Source organism: Cnephaeus nilssonii (genome assembly GCF_951640355.1).
Source record: "Cnephaeus nilssonii genome assembly, chromosome: 14".
Lineage (NCBI taxonomy): Eukaryota > Metazoa > Chordata > Mammalia > Chiroptera > Vespertilionidae > Cnephaeus > Cnephaeus nilssonii.
This window is the reverse complement of record NC_137085.1, coordinates 61,439,550-61,461,814: the sequence shown is the minus strand read 5'-3', so window position 1 is coordinate 61,461,814 and position 22,265 is coordinate 61,439,550. Positions and strand designations below refer to the sequence as shown.

The following is a 22,265-nucleotide window of genomic DNA, read 5'->3' as shown; positions in this document are numbered from 1 at the left end:
GGTCTATGTCTTATGTTTTTTTATGTTTCCCTTTCAGGGCCAAAGGCACATATAAATGTTACACACACACACACACACACACTTCCCCCAAAGAGCCTTTTTAAACTCTTTGACTGGATCATTAAAAACCAAGTTATCATAGTCCTGCTGGTACATTGTTTCATAGTCCAGGAGCTCAGAGGGGAAAAGCACAAGAAGCAGGCAGAATTTGGTACCTAATACTTCAAAATATTTTCAACAACACACATCAAGACGTGCATCTTAACAGAACGGAGTTGGGGGAGGAAGGCAGGATCAATTCCTGGTTTCACTAGACCAGCGCAGAGGCAATGGTAAACTAAGGCATGTAACTAGATTCATCTTTCCAAGCGTAAGTACATCGATCCTAACAGAAAAGAGGAGTAAAAGAAAAATTAGTCTTGTGGAAGGCAAGTCAAAAAGTTATTTGTAACCTTTAGGTCACCTCGACCTTTCTGCTCCATCTCTGAATGGAGGAAAGCCGGGATTTGATTTACATCATAAATTCAGCGATAGACAGAGATAGCCTTTTCTGCGCGAGGAGACAATGGCTGCAGTCACGGGCATTTCCATGTGCGCAGCTGTGACCCTGGCGCTTTCAGAAGCGCAGCGCAGCGCTTACTACATCAAACATGCATTTTAAAAGCATTTCTCTACCTGCTCTGAATTTTTATTCGAAAGCACTAGTTAGAAGCCAACAAGAGATTTTTTTAAAAAAAAATAGCTCTGCAGATTTTAAGTTTAAAAAATGAATACTAAAAATTATTGTGAAAATTCCAAAATGATTATTACTATAAAACAGAAAATTAAATAATAGTGACTCGTTATACTGTATATCCTATAGTGTTTTAGGATGAAAGCATTTTATCCTGTCCACACAAGCTCCCAGAAAAAGGAAGACTTGGAGCAAAACATATTTTAATTTTGACATTTGACAAATTTTTTTGATCGATAAGGCAAATAGGGAGACTATAACATTTCTTTGATAAATATATATACTTCATATTACAATGATTCCACCCTCACACCATCTTTGACAGGATCCCTATTTTGAGAGGCAGGGATTTGTTTAAATTTATTGCAGTGGCATTGGTTAATAAAATTATATAGGTTTCAAGTGTGAGATTCTGTGCTACACCATCTGTATAGAGGCAGGGATTTAATGCAAAGGTGTCCGCTAGTGTCACAAGTGTGGCACTATTTTAGATGCAGGTGATGGCTGGAGAGAAACATACAAACATTGAGTTAGGGATCCAAAGATTATATTATTAAATTACATGCCAGGATTGCCAAAAATAAAAATAAACTAGAGGTAAGATAAATAGGCTAATAAGGCAAACATTATAACATCTTATGGTCTTAAAGACATTTATCAGCAAATTACCATACTAATTTTAAATTAAAAAATCCACATTTAGAAGAACGTATAAAGTGTTTTCTAGTGGCAATTACTAACTAGAAGATTGTACAATGTGTACAGCTTATTCTTTAGGTCTGATTCTAAATCCCAGGTATAAACCCCAGATAATTAGAATCATAAACTGTGAACAACGACTCCCCAGGGTGGGAAAGAGAAAAGAAAAGAGTAAATAAAAACATAAGCAGACATGCAGTTCAAAAGAAAGAATCAAACTGCAAAGAGGCAGACGGCCCTTGGAAAGGATTACTGCTATACCTCCCCACTTACTGTCCTAGCTTCCTCCCTATTCTTAATTCTGCTGGGCTTTTTCAGGAACACCGATACTCCCTTCTTACCCATTCTCTTGTTCCCGATTTTTCTAGAAAGATGTTCACTCCTCCAGTAAAACAAGAATTCACAAACCCTCTGAATTATATGCAAAATTTTAAGTACATACATGCATGTACATTTTCTAGGGAAAAATACCAAAGTTTTGTGAGATTATCAAGGAAGGTCCTAACCCACCTCCAAAAAAATGTATCTGTGAATTAAAACTAAGCATATCTAAGGTAACAGCTGCAATTCACTTGTTAAACACTTCCAAAAAAACTATAAAGCAAGCATCATTTCCCCTAAAAAAAATAGTAAGTTATATACGATGTGTTCTGCCCAGAGACCATGGTTCCTTAAGTATTAAAGTTTCTGTAATTTCAGCAAAATAAAATATATTAATGTATTCTACTGGCTCTAATCCCTTATGGAAGCTTGATTACATAGTACAAATGATTAAATGATAGTGTCATGCTTACTTTATGCTAAATAAAACCAAACATCTACATCTCAGGGGATCCCTTTAGATAATATATTCAATTATTGAAATTATCACTGCCCGAAAAGCAAAATGCTTACCTTGACAACAAAACCATATAATAATAGCTGATAGTTGATATTTTAGAGCTGCAAGACTCTAAGAAACCTCATTAAGATAGTAACTATAATAAGGAAATCTGCATAGAAATGAAAAACAATAACTATTCTTAAAGATTAAGAGGTTTCTTTTCAGTAACTTATAAAAAGTAGTTTGCCTTCAGAAATAAATGTAAAAGGCAAAACACTAAAAATTCATTGGTAGACATGCAAAAATATTGCAGAATAAATAAAATGTGGTAATCCATGCAATGTATTATTTAACCATAAAAAAGAATCAAGTACTAATCATGCTACAACACAGATAACCCTTGAAGATTATGCTAAGTGGAAGAAACCAGCCATTAAAGGCCACATATTATATGATTCTATTTATATGAAATGTCTGGAACAGACAAACTCACAGATAAAAGTAATGTTTTCTAGGGGCTGAGATTATGCAGTATTGGGAATGACTGACTGCTAATGGGCATGGTGCTTCTTTGGGGGGGTGGTGAAATATTCTGGAATCAGATAGCAATTAATAGTTAAACAACTTTGTGGATATAATAAAAACCATTGAACTGAGCACTTTAAAAGGATGAATTTTATGGTATATTAAATTATATCTCAATAAAAAAGACATTAAAAATATTTCAAACTCAGACACATACTGTTTTAAATTTGGTTAACTTCTTGATTAAAAAAATCATATGTAGCATGTGAAGTATACATCATCATAACTTGGATTTCTCTTATAAAGAAAATAAATTCAAATCAGAATCTCATTTATTACCTCAATATCCATTTTGAGAGCTTAATTATGTTCATTTTAAAGATGAAGATGTGGCAGGAAAGAAAGTTACGGGTCTTTTTCTAATGTAATTATAAAATTTCATGGCATTAACTGGTATATGAACGATTTGTCCAGTGATTCTCAAGCCTAATTCCACATCACAATCCCTTGGGACTTTTAAAAACTATACAAATTTTAGGTACTCACACTGGCTCCCGCCCGAGATTTGTAAATGAGAATCTACAAAGGTAGAGCTTTAGAATCTACACATTACGTGGATTTCCAGGGATCCCTATCATTTCTACTCCTAAAGTTTATCTCTAGCTCCACTGTCACCATTAAGTGTGAAGGGACTGGTGGAGTTGGGAAATCATCACAGTGAAATCATCACAGAGAAAATTGGTTGGGGGGCTTGTGAGCTTAATGAGAACCAGGATATGGTCTCAAAGTGCCTCACAGATTAATTAGTTACAAGAGGAGAATGATAACTATACAGTAGAGAAACCAGATATCACCTTGAATGGGTGATCAAAATTAAAATCACCAGTGAGGGCGAGATGGACCTCAGTGCCTGCAGATGTAATATCCTGAGAAGCATCACTTTTATGGTATTCAAAATTGTCAATGTCACAAAAGAGGATGAGAAACAGTTCTAGATTTTAAAAGATTAAATAGAGACCTGGAGGGTGGCACAGTTTGTTGAAATGTCATTGATTCATGGTCAAGGAATATACCTAGGTTATAGGTTTGATCACTGGAATGCATGTAGCAGGCAATGGGTCAATATCCCTCTCTCACATCACATCTTCATCTCTCCCTCCTTCCCCCTCTCATACCCCTCCCCCCTCACATCCCCCTCCCTAAAAAAAAAAGTAAAATCAATAAACATATCCTCAAATGGAGTAAAAAAAAAAACTAAAAAGATATGACAACTAAAGGTAACATGTGATCCTACACTAGATACTATACACTAGAAAAAGGGAGTATAAAAGGATAAAGGACAAAATTGGCATATAGACCATAGTCTGAAGCATTGTATCAACGTTAAATTTTCTAAATTTGATAACTGTACTCTGGTAATATAGGAGAATAACTTTTTTCTTAGGAAATACATACTATTGAATACAGTATATGCAATCTACTCCCAAATATTCTGAGTTTGTTTTTTCTTTAATCCTCACCCAAGGATATGTTTATTGATTTTAAAATATATTTTATTGATTTTTTACAGAGAGGAAGAGAGAGGGATAGAGAGTTAGAAACATCGATGAGAGAATCATTGATCAGCTGCCTCTTGCACACCCCCTACTGGGGATGTGCCCGCAACCAAGGTACATGCCCTTGACCGGAATCGAACCTGGGACCCTTGAGTCCGCAGGCCGGCGCTCTATCTACTGAGCCAAACCGGTTTTGGCTGTTTATTGATTTTAGAGAGAGATGAAGGGGGAAGAGGGAGAGAAAGAGAAACATCGATGTGAGAAAGAAACATTGATTGGTTGCCTCCCATACGTGCCCCAACCAGGGGCACAATCTAGGTATACTAGTCTGCCCTGACTGGGAATTGAACCCACACGTTATGGTCTACAGGATGATGCTCCAATCAACTAAGCCACCCAGCCAGGGCGTGTTCGGGAGGGGGGGGGGAGGGGAAGGGGTGTGTGTGTGTGTATTTACTTATATAGAAAGAATGATAAAGCAGATGTGTCAAAGTGTAAAAGGAACTGATGAATCTGGGCAAATGGTATATTGAGTATTTTGCTCTGTTCTTGCAACTTTTCTAGACCTTCAGACTATTACTTTAAAATAATAAGCTAAAAAGAAAAATCTTCAGTGAATTTCCATTACTCCCACCCCCACTACTCTTTAAATAAAACCCAAAGTCTTTGCCATGATCTTACTATATTCTAGGCCACGCCCACCTCTCCAGAGCCTCTAGCTAGGCCTCTCCCTCCCTCGAACACTAAGTTCCAGCCACTCTGCCTCCGGTTAACTCCTCTAGTGCACCCAGCTTGTCCATTAGCAGCATCTAAGCACATGCTTTTCCTTATAACCGAAATGCTCTTCCTGTGCTCTTTGCGTGGCGGACTCAAAATGCATAAAGGTCTTTCCAATTGGATAGAAGAGAAAATGCCAAAAAAGTTTAATAAGAAAAAGCTAGTTATCAGAATTAAACTGGGCTATGTTTTGATATCAACAATCGCAAATTGGTCTTAGTGCTTTGTGTATTTATCTTGGGACTTTCTCTTGTTTTTCTCTTTTCACCCTAAGGGACAAATGCATTTGCCTGAAGAGATAAGTGGAAAAAATCAATATGAATTACACAATACCTTAGCCTTTAGAAAACACATCTTTAACCTTTTGCACTCGGATGTCGAGTGTGACTCGACACGGTTAGCATTAGAATGAAGGAATCGAGAAAAAAGCAAGCGAGTGCAAAGGGTTAAGTTCTTACAATCAATCCTCCATGTAAATAAACTACAGTCTTGCCCAAAGGGATGAACAAATACACATATAGAGTGCATAACTTTAGTTTACTGAGGCCTAATCACCCATTACTATTGGTCCAATCACCCATTTCAGAGCATTCTATCTGCCAAAAACATTTAATATTCCCTTATTTCAGAAGCACAGCTTGATGTGGATCAGACCAAACCTTTCCACAAATAACATTTGATATTTGTGCATGTCAGCCACTGTCTGGCACATCAGAAAAATGCACGAATTCTGGAACAAGCAGTTACTGCTCATGAATTCACAGCTATTTCCTCACTTCAGCTGAGGGAAGAAAATCTTAAGGAGACTGCCATAATATGAATATGCAGAGGAAAAATAAAAAGCAAAAGCACATGATAAAATTTCAGGGTGAAAAATAGCACATTATAAAGCAAATGAGAAAATGAGCCTCCAATAATTTATAAATAAAAATTTAGTTCAGTTATTCTTCCTCGCAACCAAAACACCAGCTGCATATCAGTTCTCCGCTGCACTTCCTGCATGGTCAATATTCACGAGCGCTTAATAACTTAGTTAAATATACACGTGTTACAGAAAAATGGAGTTCAGGCTAACCAACAGAAAAGTCAGTCGAAACAGAAGTGGAAGAAGGAAAATAAGCTTGAACTAAAGGATGTCTTAGAAGAGATTTTTTTCGGATTAGTATAAAAATTGTTCACAGCTAGAAAAGGCTTCTAAAATTTTTAAAACCAGTTAAGTGCCTAAACCACAGGTCACAAACTTACTGCCTGTGAGCAGATGTGTTTTGTCTGCCTACCCCGTATTTTTTTTTTTAATGTTTTTATTGATTTCAGAGAGGAAGGGAGAGAGAGAGAAACATTAATGATGAGAGAGCATCACTGACTGGCTACCTTCTGTAAGCCCCGCACTGGGGATGGAGCCTGTAATGCAGACAAGTCCCCTGACTAAGAACTGAACCTTGACCTCCTGGTTCATAGGTTGACACCCTACCACTGAGCAACACTGGCCGGGCCTAGGCTGTACTTTTAAAAATCTAAATTGTTTCCCAACATTTACAAGTCGGGAGATTTCATATATAATGTTATTAATCCTGAAAGAGCTGAAGGTCTGGCAAGGATGAACTCCCATTCCCTCCCTGCAACAACTGGGCAGCAGTTCTCAACCCTAGCAGTGCATCAGCAACCACCTGGGAGGCTTTGAAAACTTCCCAGCGCTGACGCTCGGTCATTCCAGGAAGAGCCCAGGCATCTGTCAGAGGGCTCGAATGTGCTGCGGGGTTGAGACTCCTGGGCCTAGGATTTTATATTTGGCATTCGCTCCTCATGTTACCACAGCAGTCAAATGTACTGTATGTTCTTCCAGTTACCCTCATCCTCAAAGGCACTGGAGGTTGCAATCCTACTTAAATATCCCCATGTAACCTTGTTGAAGTCACGAAACTAAAGAAGGGTCCACTTAGGCAACATGAACTTCATTAGCTACACACACCCTGATCCAGTGTATCTAAAGGATGGTCAGTAGACCACCGGTACATGCAAATCTCTTATTAAAATGCAGGTTTGCGGGCATGTCCCAGACACACATATCAAACACTCTGAGAATGAGCTGCTTCTGCACTGTCAACACTAAAAACCAGTGTGGTTTCCAGGAAGGTGCCGCTCCTGCTCCTGCAACCACCTCCCGCTCCTACAACCATCCCCCTGACCAGGAAGAACACGGCTGTGCTAGGGCCCTGGCAGTATCTCATTGAACAGAGCAATGAGATTTAAATCTCTTACATTCTCTCGCTTGTGTCTGCGCTTGGCTTGCTCTCACTGAATTGCTTTTCCTTTAGGAAAATTATTTGATTCTGCTCTTGGCCTCTCTGTTGTCCATAATGGACATGATACAGTGAACGTGGGGCATTGGGGCTTAGGAACATTACAGACCTTTTGCCTCCCAAATAAGAAACAGAGGCCAGGAGACACAAACCACTCAAGAGCCACTTCCTAGTCAGCCCCAAATTGTTCCTTGCAGCTCAGATGTGGCACCATTAAGCTCCCAGGAGCTCAAGCAGTATTTCTCAAGTGTGATCCACAAGCGACCTATATCCGTCCCTCTGACCAACCAGACAAACATACTGATTCTGAAGCTCACACCAAACCTACTGAGTGAACGAGAATCCTGGCAAGTGTTCTTGAGAAGCTGTACTTTTAACAGGCTCCCCAGATGATTCTTATGCACAGGAAGTTTGAGAACCACTGATGTCCAGGTTCAACCAAGAGAAAGCCCCCTCCAGAGCTCCTCCAGGAGTCACAGGAACCAGCAAGGCCCAGGTGATGAGAATGCACGCTAAGGGTGGCTAGCAGTCCATCTTGTCCTCACTGTGAACCAGAACCACCTGGGCAATTCAGCACAGACTCAAATGACCACATACTTGGTTTTATTACAACTCAAGTTAGCTCTTAAGACAAAAAGAAGTGAGAAATACTTAAACCCCAAATGTTTACTAGCAGAGTCCTTCATACCATTAAGAACAGATTAGTTTCATGCCCAGAAAGCTTCCAATTATGTTCATACTACTTCCATTTTAAATGAATCCTACTGCATAAGCAGGGAGCACCTCTAAGCTTCTCATATCCTTGCTCTGCTTTCAAACACAGCGCATCAGCTGCCTCTCCAAGGCCGGGTGATATTGCTGACCGACATGTGGCAAAGAAGGCGCTGAAGTAGCGTAACAAGTTCATGCTGGACTCGGGTAATCACCGCTCTCTCGAGGGGAACGTGCCCCGGGGGCTCCCCTCCCCTCCGTTTCTGCCACCCACAATCCCCCCTGGAGGAACTTAAGGCTCTTGTCACTTGATGACACTCTGCTGATTTATAGTGCCAAGCAGCCATTCACGTAAGGGCTCTCCATAAGCATTACTGGATTATGCCAACTCAGGTGATTGATTCCGGACCTCTTAATGTGCCACCAATCTAAAGACAAACCTTTCAGCTCCTCAACCCAGGCTCCCTATCCATGCCTCACACCTATTCTCTTATGAAAACAAGGCTGCGGTTAGAAGAACTAACTACCGGAGAATATAAATTATAAGTAAACACGTGAAACATTACAGATGACTGAAGGTCGAACACTCACAGTGAAGACAATCAGTATAAAAGTGAGAGTGACTCTACTTCTGCATGATAGAAAATTTCCCTTTACCGTCATCTACACCAGGGCTTCTTACACTGTAAGGTGCCTCTACATTACCTGAAAAATCATACCAGCAGGCAGACTCAGGTCCAGATAGTCCAAGATCCTACGCTCCCAGCAAGCCTTGAGGCTCTGCGATGCTGCCCGTAGCTCTGCTACTTATAGTGTGGTGGGGAACCGGCAGCAGCAGCAGCACCTGGGAGCCTATCATAGAAGCATCTGGAGCCCACTCTGGCCCTAAGGAAAGAATCTGCCGTTCAACAAGGCCCCAGGTGACCAGAACGCACGTTAAGGAGCGGCTAGCCTACCATCTTGTACTCCCTCGGAATCAGAACCACCTGGGCCTTTTTAAAACTACAAATGCCTACGCCTTATGGCAGCGATTTTGATTCATTTGGTCTGGGGCAGTGGTCGGCAAACTCACTAGTCAACAGAGCCAAATATCAACAGTACAACGATTGAAATTTCTTTTGAGAGCCAAATTTTTTAAACTTAAACTATATAGGTCGGTACATTGTTATTAACTTAATTAGGGTACATGGCATTTTGTGGAAGAGCCACACTCAAGGGGCCAAGGAGCCGCATGTGGCTCGCGAGCCGCGGTTTGCTGACCACTGGTCTGAGGTATTTGATTTTTTATATATTCCACACCCAGATGGTTTTAATGAGCAACCAGGGTTGAGAAACATTAAATTAAATGGGTGGAGGGAAATATGGAGTGACAGCTAATGGGTGAGGTATTTTTTTAATGTGTTTTTATTGATTTTAGAGAGAGAGAAACATTGATGAGAGAGATCATCAATCGGCTGCCTCCTGCACGCCCCTTACTGGGGATCGAGCCTGAAACCTGGCCATGTGCCTTCATCAGGAATTGAACCTGCAACTTCTGGGGACATGGAACGACACTCAGCCAACTGAGCCACACCAGCCAGTGCTTCTTTTTTGGAATGATGAAGATGTCCTAGAATTGATTATGGTGATGGTTGCAAAGTTCTATCAATATATTAAAAACCATGAGAATTGTATGCTTTAAATGGGTCAAGTGTGTCATAAAACGGTTACATAAAAAAATACTATCTTAAAATAAATAACCCTCAGTGAACAATAATGAAATGAAATCATTTTCTATCCTGAAACTCTGGCCCAAGAGTTTGAACTTCTTTTAAAAAAGAGAAAAAACATAGATGTGCATTTGACTCATCTGGACATATTAAGATCTGCTCATCTACTCCTTAGGTTCAATTCTGATCAAGGTAATGGGTAAAGGTCAAACCTGAAATAAAAACTTGTGCCTCGGGAGGCACCACTATATTAAAAAGAGAGAAGCATATTTCTCAATTTGGAAAGTTTACTCTGCACACCCCAAGTTTCCACAGTATTCTCAAATAGCAAATAATGTTCTTTTTGCTTCCCCTATTTAAAATTAAATTACTGAGTTAACAAATAAGTTAATGAATTTACTAATTCATTGTACTACATCCTTCCAACTTTTCCATATGTTTGAAGACATTCAAAAACATGCTAAGAAAAAAATTGTGTAAAATGCAAATCTGACCTTGTTTTTTAAAAAAAAAATTGGCCTTAAAAAATTCTCAGTGTACTCATAAAAAATAAAAGAGATCGTAAATAGCACTAAAACATCAGGAACGATCATTGTAATGAGACATTGTTGACTTAGTCTCAAAAGGAAAGCACTATAAATCTACGTGAGTAGGCAGCACTCAACATTTCAGAGAGACTCTCAGAGCTTCTGTTAGCTGGTGTCAAATGCTCAAAACTGCACGTGCTGTGTGCTCCAGCCAATGAGGATTCACAAGTATCTGATTTACTTCCTTTTTTTTTTTTTTTCAAATATCTGGATATGTTTATATGATTTAGGGGGGAAAACAAATTTGTTTTAAATATCTGAATAGTTAGTTGAGAGATATTTTTCAATTTCTATCTGGATGTTAGACATCAGAGACAGTCCTCATTTTGCTTCCAAAAAACTCAATATTTAGGAGGACTCTAAGCCTCTCATACCTTTGCTCTATAGCCTTTTAATACAAGGATCCATAGATGGAATAACAGCAGCTAAGATACAATGAAAATTGTGTGAGCCTTAGAGGAAAATGTGCAAAGCCTACTGATGGTTTTAATCTATTTACTAGGATGATCAATCAACCAAGAGAAATCCATTCAAAACTTACTGCCGTCCTTCTCATCAGATCCATCCCCACAATCATTATCTGTGTCACAGAGCGAGATGGTTTACTTTCCCTATTGAATTGCCATAGCCCAGGCGAGCCATTTTCCACTGTGAACCAGTCCCCTTGTTTACGGTCCCATGTTCTCATTCTTTGGAAGCAGGCACATTCTGGATGCATCACTAAACAGAGTTCCTAAGACAATATACACTGGTTACATGGCATCCTCTGGGGTCCTCTGCTCACTAAGTGGGAGTTCCTCTCTCAAGAAATGGCTTTCTAGGACCTTCAAGGCACCTTCACAAATAAGTCTGATGCCATCCTTTGTCCACACTCCCCCATAAAATCCAATGCATTTCACTATCATTGCTGCGGTGTGGTTTTTCTTTTTAAAATAATTCGATAGATTGCATTCTATAGATGACCAAAAAAAGGCAAATCAATGCTCTTAACTACTGACCTTGCCCTGGGTAATAACCCTTTGCTAGTCGCCTATTGGTTTTCATGGTGAGGAAGTTTACCCTCCTGCTTTAAGTACATTTGCTCAGGCTCTGAAATAACTGTTCTTAACGGATTAGCATGTCTCAGTTCATAAGCTCACAATTCACACAATAAAAAAGATGTTTTTTAAAGAAAGGGAAAAAGGCTTACCTAATAGAATATAGATCCTGAATATTCTTCTCCCCAGCTTGTCCTTCCTTAACAGCTTGCATTTGTAATAATTTCATGATAGCTTTTATCAAGCCATGCGTATTCCTATATAAAGAAATGTTACAATATGTTAAATGTTATAGACATACAGCAAATATTCTAATGAGGTGCTTAATTCTACCATTTTTAACTAATTGAACACTTGCTACCCAGAGTGAACAGCAGCCACCCAGCTCATTCTACAGCACAGCCAAGAAGCGGCCTACAAGCAGACAGCTCCCATAAAGGAGAAGTAGAGCCGGAAAAATCAGACCACCAACTTATCAATAGCCTAACTCACACTCAGGGTAAAACCAATCAGGAAAAAACAAACATTAGCCCACATAATTGCATTAGCCCACAATCAGTTCCCCATACTAAATAATCAAGCCCTTCATTTAAAATATTAGCAGACCATGAATTATTATTCCAGACAATGAATAGCCAGATATATGAAATGAATCTGGTGGGCCAGAAGACCAATTAGAACAAATAAGCACCATTAAAACAAAGCTTATGGGAGCAGGGAACAGAACTTTAACTTTTTCCTTATTCCTGTACGAGGATAATATATCAAAAGGAAGACCTATGATTACTTTTTTAAATTATGAAATGGGATTTTTTTCCAGATTTAGCTGTATTGAAGTAAAATTGACAAATACAACTATATTTAAAGTGTACAATGAGATATATGTATATACTAGTACATTGCGAAATGATTGCCATAATCAAATTAATTAACACCCCATGACCTCACGTGGCCACTTTTTTTTTTTTAACTGCAGTAGCCAATAGAGAACTGCAGTGATGTCAATAAAGTAGGGCTTTGCCTCTCTTCCTCCAGCTGTGCCCTCTACCCAGCCGTGGGACAGGATGATGGGAAGCAGGTGGAGGAGAGCAAAGGAGCAGTAAGTGGTCCTTCCCTCATTGCCGTTTCAATTTATGATAATGCTTATTTCTAGTTTTTTATTGATTTTACATTTAAGTTAATTCTTTTGGAATATATTTAAGTACTATACAGTTAATTAATTGTCCTGATATCATTTATTGATTTTTTTTGGCGGCGGGGGGTAGGGATGGGAGGGAGGGTGAGAATGCTTAAGATTTACTCTCTTAGCATATTCCAAGTATACAATACCACATTGTTAGCTATAGTCAACAAGCTGTTCGTTAGATCCTCGGAACTTATTCATCTTGTAACTGGAAGTTTGTGCCCTTTGGCCAACCTCTCTCCATTTTCTCTACCCCCCACCCAGCCCTTGGCAACCACCAATGTACTCTTAGTTTCTCTGAGTTCAACCTTCTTTTTTATTTTTTTTAGATTCCACATGTAAGTGATACCATATTTTTTGTCTTTCTTTGTCTGGCTTGTTTCACTTAGCTTAATGCCCTCCAGATTCAGCCATGTACCCATGTTGTCACAAATTGCCCTACCCTTTTTATATAAGGATCTCCCTGGGAACTAGAAAAAATCTTTGAAATAAAAAAAAAAAGATATTTGTTAAATAAAAAAGTGATTATATTTCAGCCATAGTTCTTAATACTTCAGCACATTTATTGTAAGCTACATATTCTGCTAAGTGCTTACCATGTATTAAATTGGCATTTGCTATCCAAAATAATAGTAGGTTACAAATCACTGTTAACCTTATTTTGGAACTAGGACAAGGACTTGGGTTTAATTAAGTGATATCAGTTGGTGCAATTATGTGAGGTGTGACTGAATGGACTCTTTTATGGCATTTAGAGTTTTCAAATTGTATTGGCCAATACAGTGGCCAATAGCCATAGGTGGCAACTGAGCATTTATAATGTGATGAATCCAAATTGAGATGTACTGTAAGTATAAAATACATGCTGGTTTTAAAAGACTTAGGACACACAAAAAGAATGTAAAATATCATGTATAATCTATACTAATAAAAGGGTAATATGTTAATTAGACCGGACGTCCATCAGGACAAAGCCATGGTGGCGGGGGCCGAGGCAGAGGCGGTTAGGGGTGATCAGGTCAGCAGGGGAGAGCAGTTAGGGGGATCAGGCCAGCAGGAGAGAGCAGTTAGGGGTGACCAGGCTGGCAGGGGAGAGCAGTTAGGAGTGACCAGGCTGGCAGGGGAGGGCAGTTAGGGGCAACCAGGCTGGCAGGCAGAGAGGTTAGGGGCGATCAGGCAGGCAGGCAGGTGAGTGGTTAGGAGTCAGCGGTCCCAGATTGCGAGAGAGATGTCCTGGATTGGAGAGGGTGCAGGCCAGGCTGAGGGACCCCCCCTTCCCCGCCCTACCCCCCGTGCATGACTTTCATGCACCAGGCCTCTAGTGTTTTATATTGATTACATATTGAAATAATATTTATGATATGTGGAGTAACAAAAAATACATTATTAAAATTAAAATCCCCTGTCTCTTGTTACTTTTTAATGTGGCTACTAGAAAATTTTAATTATATATGCAGCTCACCTTTGTGGCTTGCATTATATTTATACTTCCCGGCTCACCTGGAGATATTACTATGGTTTAGTTCCTAAGTAGGTTCTTTGGGAGCACTGAGGTTTCCCTTGCAGCTGAAGCATTTTCCACAATCTTTACCACAGTACGTTTTGTCTTTCCTGTGGATCTTCTTAGGACCGTGCAATGTAGAGTCATGAATGAATCTTTTGTGAAAGATATCACACGTGTATGGTTTCTCTCCTGTGTGGGTTCTCTGGTGAACACAGAGTTCTCACCACTATGTTCACATGAAGCCTTTCCCCTAAGATCTTCTCTCCTACATGTGTTCTCTGATGGACGTCAAACTGAGAGTTAGGTTTCCTCACATGCAATACATTGGTATTATGTCAATTCGCGGTACTTTATTTTACCTCAAAATATGGCCAGTTAGTCCCATTGTCACTCAATAAAAATTAAGAAGTAATATTTTTTTAAAGACTGGAGAGAACTGGAGCTATCTGAGGAAGAGCTGACTGCTCTTTGAGCCCTCCTGGGAACGGAGGTATTGCCTTCTTTTCTTCTTTGGGATTGTTCACATTCTTCTGACGACCTTCTCTACTGACACTCTGAGTTTCTAGAATCCTCCTTCTCTAAAGCTTAGGAAACAGATATCGCAACATCCAAACTTTTAGAGTAAATTCCTTCTTCATACCACTCATTTTTACAGAGTCAAATGCATTTTTAGACGAGGATCTGGAACTTTAAGGAATGGTACCTTCCAGCATATCCTCCAGCTCTTCATAACCCTTCACACTCTCTTTGACAAAGACCTGGAGATCCTTCTGCATGGAAATCATAATTGTTCTATAACCAATTTATTAAGAAGCTACTCCTGGGTATGAATGTCTGGACTCAGTCACAGAGGGAAGAGCTGACAGAGGCTCCTGGGAGTTTCAGGGCAGTGTGACTCCTCCAAATATACAAATTTGTTAACTCACCAGACATCAGGGTTGCAGTCTAGCTTTTTGAAAGGTAGTTCCTGAGATAATACCAACCCCTATGGCTCTGACCCAGGCCTGTGCCTAGATGTTATACAAGACCATGAAATTTCAGGTCTGTAGCTACATTTAGCAGATAAATTTCTATTGTTAGGTGTGATTGAGCAGTTCCCAGATTGCAGTATCTGTCTGAGACCTGTCACAGGGGCCGACACTGGTTTGCATTAGTTAGAGGGTCATTACATGTTCAGAAGCATCCTTGTCTTTGAGCCTTCAATGTTCATGCAGTTGGAAATCAGCTCTACTGTCTGATTTAAGCTCAAATGACTGCATCTGTATGGAGAAAGTCCACGCTGCACCAAGTAATCACATGAGGCCACTTCTCCTGGGTCTAACGATTAGTTTAAACATTATTCATTTTAGATGATCAGTGTTAATTGAATTTATGACTGAATTTCTTCCAAGAAATATGAATTTATTAAATACAGGATACCTTGGAGATATTACGGTTCGGTTCCAGACCACCTAATAAAGTGAGTATCGCAATAAAGTGGGTCCTAATCTTTTTGCTGGTGGAGGGGCTTGTCTCCAATTTGTAAAAATCATATTTGTGAAGCACAATAAAATGAAGTATGCCTGTAATCCTTTTTTTTGTACATGAAACTATATTGGTTTTCCTTTCCGAATGATTTATTTGTCACATGACTAGAGTTTTAGAGAGACCAATAACAGACCTATGATTTTAACCAACATGGACCACCTACCTACCTCTTTATGAAAATAGTAGAATCCCAGAGAAAAGTGCAGCATGTCATATTTGCATTGAATTCCAGGGAGTTCACAGAAACACAGGCTAACAAATGGACTTCAGTTTTTTAACCTTTAAGTTAGGTCTTGCTTGGTCTTATTTATGGATCCAGATTTTACTGTGTGAATAATTGAGATCTTACTATATTTTAAGTAAAAGTTAGCATAAATAGATTATGATTTTTGAAAGGTATGGTGTCAATCAAATCACATATAGAACTATTCAAATAGTAACACATTTGCCTTAAATTCAATTGAATAACTATTTAAATTATTTAAATATTTTAAGTGGGTTGAGAGGGATGACATCAGATTAATTTTTTTTTTAATTGCTTTCAGAGAGGAAGGGAAGGGGAGAAACAGAAACATCAATGATGAAAAAGAATTATTGATCTGCTGCCTTTTGCATGTCCCCTACTAGGGACTGAGCCCACAACCCAGGCATGTGCCCTGACCGGGAATCAAAACCTGACCTCCTGGTTCATAGGTCAATGCTTAATCACTGAGCCACACTGGCCAGGCAATTTTAATGTAAATCCTTGCTTTAATTCTAATTAGCTAGGTAATATTGGGCAAACCACTTAACATCTAGGATGATAACAAGCTCAGTTCTTGTCTTGTATTTGTTTTGTTGTTGTTAATCCTCCCCCAAGGATATTTTTCCCATTGCACAATTTTATAAATAACTAAAAATGAGTTGTACACTTTTAAAGGGTAATTATATAATACATGAATTATATATTCATTAAGCTTTTATATTTTTAAAGATAAAGTACAAGAAATAATTGATGAGATAGATGTAGAGTACAAAAAACTTAGGTCAAAGTGACTACCAGAAGAACCTACAGTCAAATCTTTAGCATTTTTCAAATGTGGCTATAAAGATTAAAGTAATTGTTAAGAGAGAACTGGTAGGGAAATGTGAAAAAGAACCCCCCCAAGGGGGAGAAAAGGGGACATATGTAATACTTTCAACAATAAAGAATTATTTTTTAAAAAGAGAACTCCCAAAGAAAGACAATCTGTAACTAAAATTCCCAGATAGTTTTAACAAAGTTGGTAAGAAGGGTTTCCAGGGGAGAGAAAACATCAAATTAAAATCAGAGATAGACTGAGAGAAAATATTTATAACATATATGATAGAGAAAATATTAAGATCCATAAAACAAGAAAAGCAGTAAAATAAGGCAAATCAAATATTAGAAACATGAGCAGAAAGTATAGGTATGCAAATCACAGAAGAATAAAATTCATAATATCCAGAGTTGAGTGAATAAAGAAATAAGCACTTTTGTGTTAAGTATATGTTGATTATGTTTTTATGGAGAACAATTTGGCAGTAACTTTTAATATACATACCCTTTTTCTCATAAATTCCACTTCTAAGAACCCCTCCCAATAAAATACTCTTATATACTCCTTTTAAAAAAAAAGGTATTATACTGTATTTGTTACCTTTTTCTTAAAAATAAAAAATACATTTTTTAATAGTTAAAATAGGACAAATCCATAGTATAGAACACTCTGTGACAATTAACAAGGATGCTGTTTCATATGTAATGGTGCAAATATGATTAATGTGAATTTCTCTCTCTAAACCAAAAGCATCCTGAGTGTAATGACTATGTCTGCTTTCCTCGCCATGATATATCACAGTACCTCACACAGGTATATAGGAAATATTTAATAAATATGTTTGACTAACTGATGGATGGATGAAAGACTGCAAAGTCTCACTTGACTACAGAGGTGAACTTTGAAGGTAATTTCTAGTTGTATAATTACATGATTTTACATATGCACATTAAAATTATAGTTTCTAATAGCTTTGATATTAAAATTTGTTAGTTTATTACTAAAGGAACAAATATAAATGGTATTAGTTGTGGTTATGGGCCTTTCATTTTAGAAACTGCATATCTAGCAAATGAGAGCATTGTAAATACTAGGAAAATAAAATTAATATAAAATGCTTTTATATTATTAAGCAATGAAATAACCCTGTTGGGGGTAGAGAGGCAAGTGTTTTTTCTTGGAGTTTTGTTGTTGTTGTTGTTGTTTTTAATACATCTTAACCCATATACTTACAACAGTAAAACCAACTTAAAACTCCTGATAAAATAAGTAAAAAATAAATACTTAGCATGGTTAATAGAGATTTAACTGCTTGGGTAAAGACTGCCCAGCCTGTGGCTAAATTTGCCAAACTAAAAATTAGCTCCTAAATGGCTCCTGTGACTAAAGGTCAGAGCAGCTGCAGTAAGTCCCTTTCAGAAAATGCTATTTTCTTTTACGCCCTGCCCTCTTAAAGCATTTGTTACATATGAAAATTATTAAATAGCAGGAGGACTTTTTAAGCTTTACTTAGGTTTCTCTCTTTCAACCTCCTTCTCTCTCTCTCTCTCTCTCTCTCTCTCTCAAGCTGCTTCTAAATATGGGTCCAAAACAAACTCACTCAAACCAGTGAAAAGATAGTCTCAAAAAATCATTTAAAAAAAAGAGAAAAGACTAAAATACATAAATTATGTTTAAATTTATGAGCTCATTGTTATCTATCTATCTATCTATCTATCTATCTATCTATCTATCTATCTATATAAGCCTAAGCAACCGTTAAGACAGAACAACCAGAATGACTGGTACAACCAGAATGACCAGTCGCTATGATGCTCACTGACCACCAGGGGGCAGACGCTCAACGCAGGAGCTGCCCCCAGCCCGCAATCACCAATCGCCAATGGCGCCTTCCGGTTTCTCCCCCCAGTTAGCAGGCCCCAATGGCCCGATTGGGGCCAGGCCCCTGGGCTGGGGTGGGGAACTGGGGGTGGGTGGCAGCAGACTCGGCCTCTTTCCCAGGGGGGCCGAGGGACAGCTCCCTCCTCAGGGCCAGTGGCCAACCTCCTGGGTTCCTCCCCTTGTTCCTCCCCCAGCCAGCAGGTGCCAATCAGCTTGCCGCCCATCCACCATGGTGGCGGTTGGCCCCTCCCCCTGGCCAGCAGGCCCTGATTGCCTGATCAGGGCCTGCCAGCCAACCTCCCATTCCCTCCCCCTGGCGGGCAGGTCCCAATTGCCCAATCAAGGCTAGGTCCTGCACTGAGATGGGGAACTGGGGGTGGGTGGCAGTGGACACAGGCATTGAGAGGAGGAGCGGGGGAGGCGGGGAACCATGTGGTGGCAGAGCGTGGGCGGCGAGGGGAGGAGGAGATGGGGAGGTGGGGAACAGCATAGTGGCAGCATGTGGGGCGGTGAGGGAAGGTGGAGGTAGGGAGGTGGGGAGGTGAGGAATCTGATTGGCCTCGATTGCCGGCCAGGCCTAGGGACCCCAACCGTGCATAAATTTTGTGCACTGGGCCTCTAGTATATATATATATGGCTAATATGCAGTGTCCCCTCAGAGTTTGACCGGGAGACTGTGATGTGTGCTGACCACCAGGGGGCAGCACGGAACATGGCAGGTGACCAGTGGTGGTGAGGTGCTGAGGGAACGAGGGAAGGAGAAGGTGGAGGGAAGGAGGAGGTGGGGAGGCGGGGAGGCGAGGAACCTGATTGGACCTGATCGCCGGCCAGGCCTAGGGACCCTACCCATGCACGAATTTGGTGCACTCGGCCTCTGGTCCTTTATAAAATGAAATCTAATTGGTCAACACTGAAGGATGCTTAAAAACTGTTTATTCTGAAGTTTAGTAAATAAAGAGAAAAATATATATAGCCTGCCTTTCCTATCAAAGTGTGCTAAAAAGTAACTAAATAGTAGGTATGGGTAAGGTTCTCTTTAAAGCAGTATTTCATGTAATAAGTGAACAAAAATGATAGAATTAGAATTTCACCATTTTGAATCTCCTGATGAATTAATAGATCAAGGCACTGAGCATCAATGGCTAACAATCAGATATTACGTGCCTCCTAGCAGAATAACACATTACCACCTCCAAAGAAGTCTTCCCTCTCTGACACCCGCCTCCAACAACAAAAATTTACCTGCCATATCATCAAATTTCTAGAAGCAAACTTTCAGTGTACTGGAAATACAGAGAAATAAGTTAAAGCACATGGAGATACAACCAGCACAATCCACTGGTGGAAATCACTGCAAACCACCGAGTTTCTTCAGCAAATTGTAAGAAAAGGAGAGATAGAGACAGAGGGAGATAGATGTGAGGGGGAGATCCTATAGATTAAAAGAGATGTAAAAGACATAACTAGTTCTTACTTAAATGTTCATGCAAACAAATGGTTAAAAAAGATTATGAGGTAATTAGAAAACGGAAGACTGCCTGGACATTTTAAAAAATCATGGTTTGGCTCAGTGGATAGAGCGTCAGCCTGCGGACTGAAGGGTCCTGGATTCAATTCCGGTTGAGGGCACATACCTGGGTTGTGGGCTCGATCCCCAGTAGGGGGCGTGCAGGAGGCAGCCAATCAATGATTCTCTCTCATCATTGATGTTTCTGTCTCTCTCTCCCTCTCCCTTCCTCTCTCTGAAATCAATAAATTATATATATAAAATTATACACAAGCACACCTGTGTATCAAGGTATAATAACGCCATTACTATTATGTGTTTTAAAAAGAGATAAACGCTTAAATTTCTAAAAAATAAGTCAGACAATGTCTAGGGCTTTCTCTAAAAGAATATGGCCAAGATGGGGTTAGGAAGGAAGGAAGACTGGCCATGGGTTAACAGTTGTTGGGCTGAATGACAGAAACAGGAGGGTTCATAATACTATTCTAGTTACTTTTGAAATTATCCATAAAAGGTTTTAAAAGTCATAGGAAGAGTTCCTCTTTGTAGCACTCATTTCTTCCAAAATTTTCCTAGTTATTTTTTGTGTGTGTCAGACTCCAAGCTACTATGTCCTTCCTTTATCTCCCTTCCCCTGACAACTAAGGTAGTGGTTATTTCTATCATTATTGCTGCTTGGAGAGATGATTTACAGTTTCAAAAAAAATATTCCAGAGGATGATGATGGTGGTGGTGGTGATGGTGCCATTTTGCCATCACAGTGAAACAAGTATGTTATCTCTGACAATGAATCTATGTCCACTCAATCTCCCCTCCCTTTATCCCTGTCAGAACAAAGCAGAGTTAATATTAGTCATTCAAACTTAAGCACAATTATGTTCCAGAGCTAGAGCTGAGCTGAGAGGCTGAGAGATACCTATTTCCAAATTCCTGGCTTTCTCCCAAATTCAATCCCAGTGCAGAAGACTCCTCGGAATAGTGTCCCAGTCTCCTTTCTGTTTGGGAATGGCATCTTTCCTATTTATATGGTTACTATACAAAGGGTCCTAGCACACATATGTTCACACAATAAAGACACACCCTGTAGAAGGTAAATTATGTCCCCCAAAGGATACATCGTAGTCCTAACTCCTGGAACCTGTGAATATGACTTCATTTGGAAATAGGGTCTTTGCCGATATAATTAAGGATCTCAAGATGAGCTCATCCTGGATGAACCTTAAATCCAATGAGAAAGAACAGAAATTTGAGATACAAAGATGCACAGAGAAGGTCATGAAGAGACAGAAGCAGAGATTGGAGTTACGCAGCCACAAGCCAAGGAGCACCCAGGGTTGTGGTCGCCTCAGAAACTAGGAGGGAGACATGGAACAGATTCTCGCAGCCAGAGAGAAGCAATTCTGCTAACATCTTGGTTTTGGACTCCTGGACTCCAGAATTGTGAAATAATCCATTTCTGTTGTTTTAAGGCACCAAGTCTGTGCATCCCTGTCCTTGGATCCTGTGGAATACCTCTTTACCAAAAAATTAAAAATCACCCTTCTTTGCTCAAACTAGTTCAAGTGGGTTTCTGGAAGTTGTCACCCAAAGCGTCCCAACGCACTCAGGAACCTGCTGCCAAAGGCCTTCAGCTGCCACAAGTCCTTCCTTGGTTGGGGGGGTGGGGGGGGGGGGTGAGGGGGGAGGGGAAGGAGGCAGATATCAAAAAAAGCTAATTGACTCAAGAGCCCTCTAAGGGAGAGCAGAGAAAAGGTCAGGCCGGAGCTACCAGCACAGTGGCAAGAGACAACGCAAAACGGAACCCAATTTTCACTACGCATATGAGCCAAGACCTAGATCTTACCATGAGAGGGAGTGTGTGGGTCAATAATGATATTGACTATTCTAAAAAAAATAAATAAATAAAACAGAAATGAGAAAAATTTTGGTCCAGTTATACAAGCTATGCTAATGAAAACCACCCAGGAAAATTGCTTTTCATGATAAATGTAGCACAACTGTTATTGTGTATAGGAATAACATATATCAGGTTTCCTTTGTTTGGGGTTCAAATGATAACAATACAAGCACTGCTCTTGTACTTCGGTCTCCTACTGAAAAGACTACAAAAAATTCCCGGTTCTTTGCTTTCGAGACATTCCAAAG

The 22,265-nt window shown here is 39.6% G+C and overlaps 1 protein-coding gene across 2 annotated transcripts in view; it reads right to left on the bottom strand.

The window, feature by feature from the left end:
- The window catches only part of FOCAD (focadhesin), a 288,209-nt gene that overhangs the window by 219,072 nt on the left and 46,872 nt on the right, over positions 1–22,265 (bottom strand). The window contains exons 1-2 of one of the 2 annotated variants that reach the window (XM_079789744.1): positions 15,839–15,924; positions 11,610–11,714 (exon numbers count right to left, since the gene is read on the bottom strand). In XM_079789744.1, coding sequence (XP_079645870.1) covers positions 11,610–11,714; positions 15,839–15,885 — 152 coding nt within the window. In that variant the 5' untranslated portion in view covers positions 15,886–15,924. Of the gene's footprint in view, positions 1–11,609; positions 11,715–15,838; positions 15,925–22,265 lie in introns of those variants that run through there. The other variant, XM_079789743.1, reaches the window with a different exon arrangement.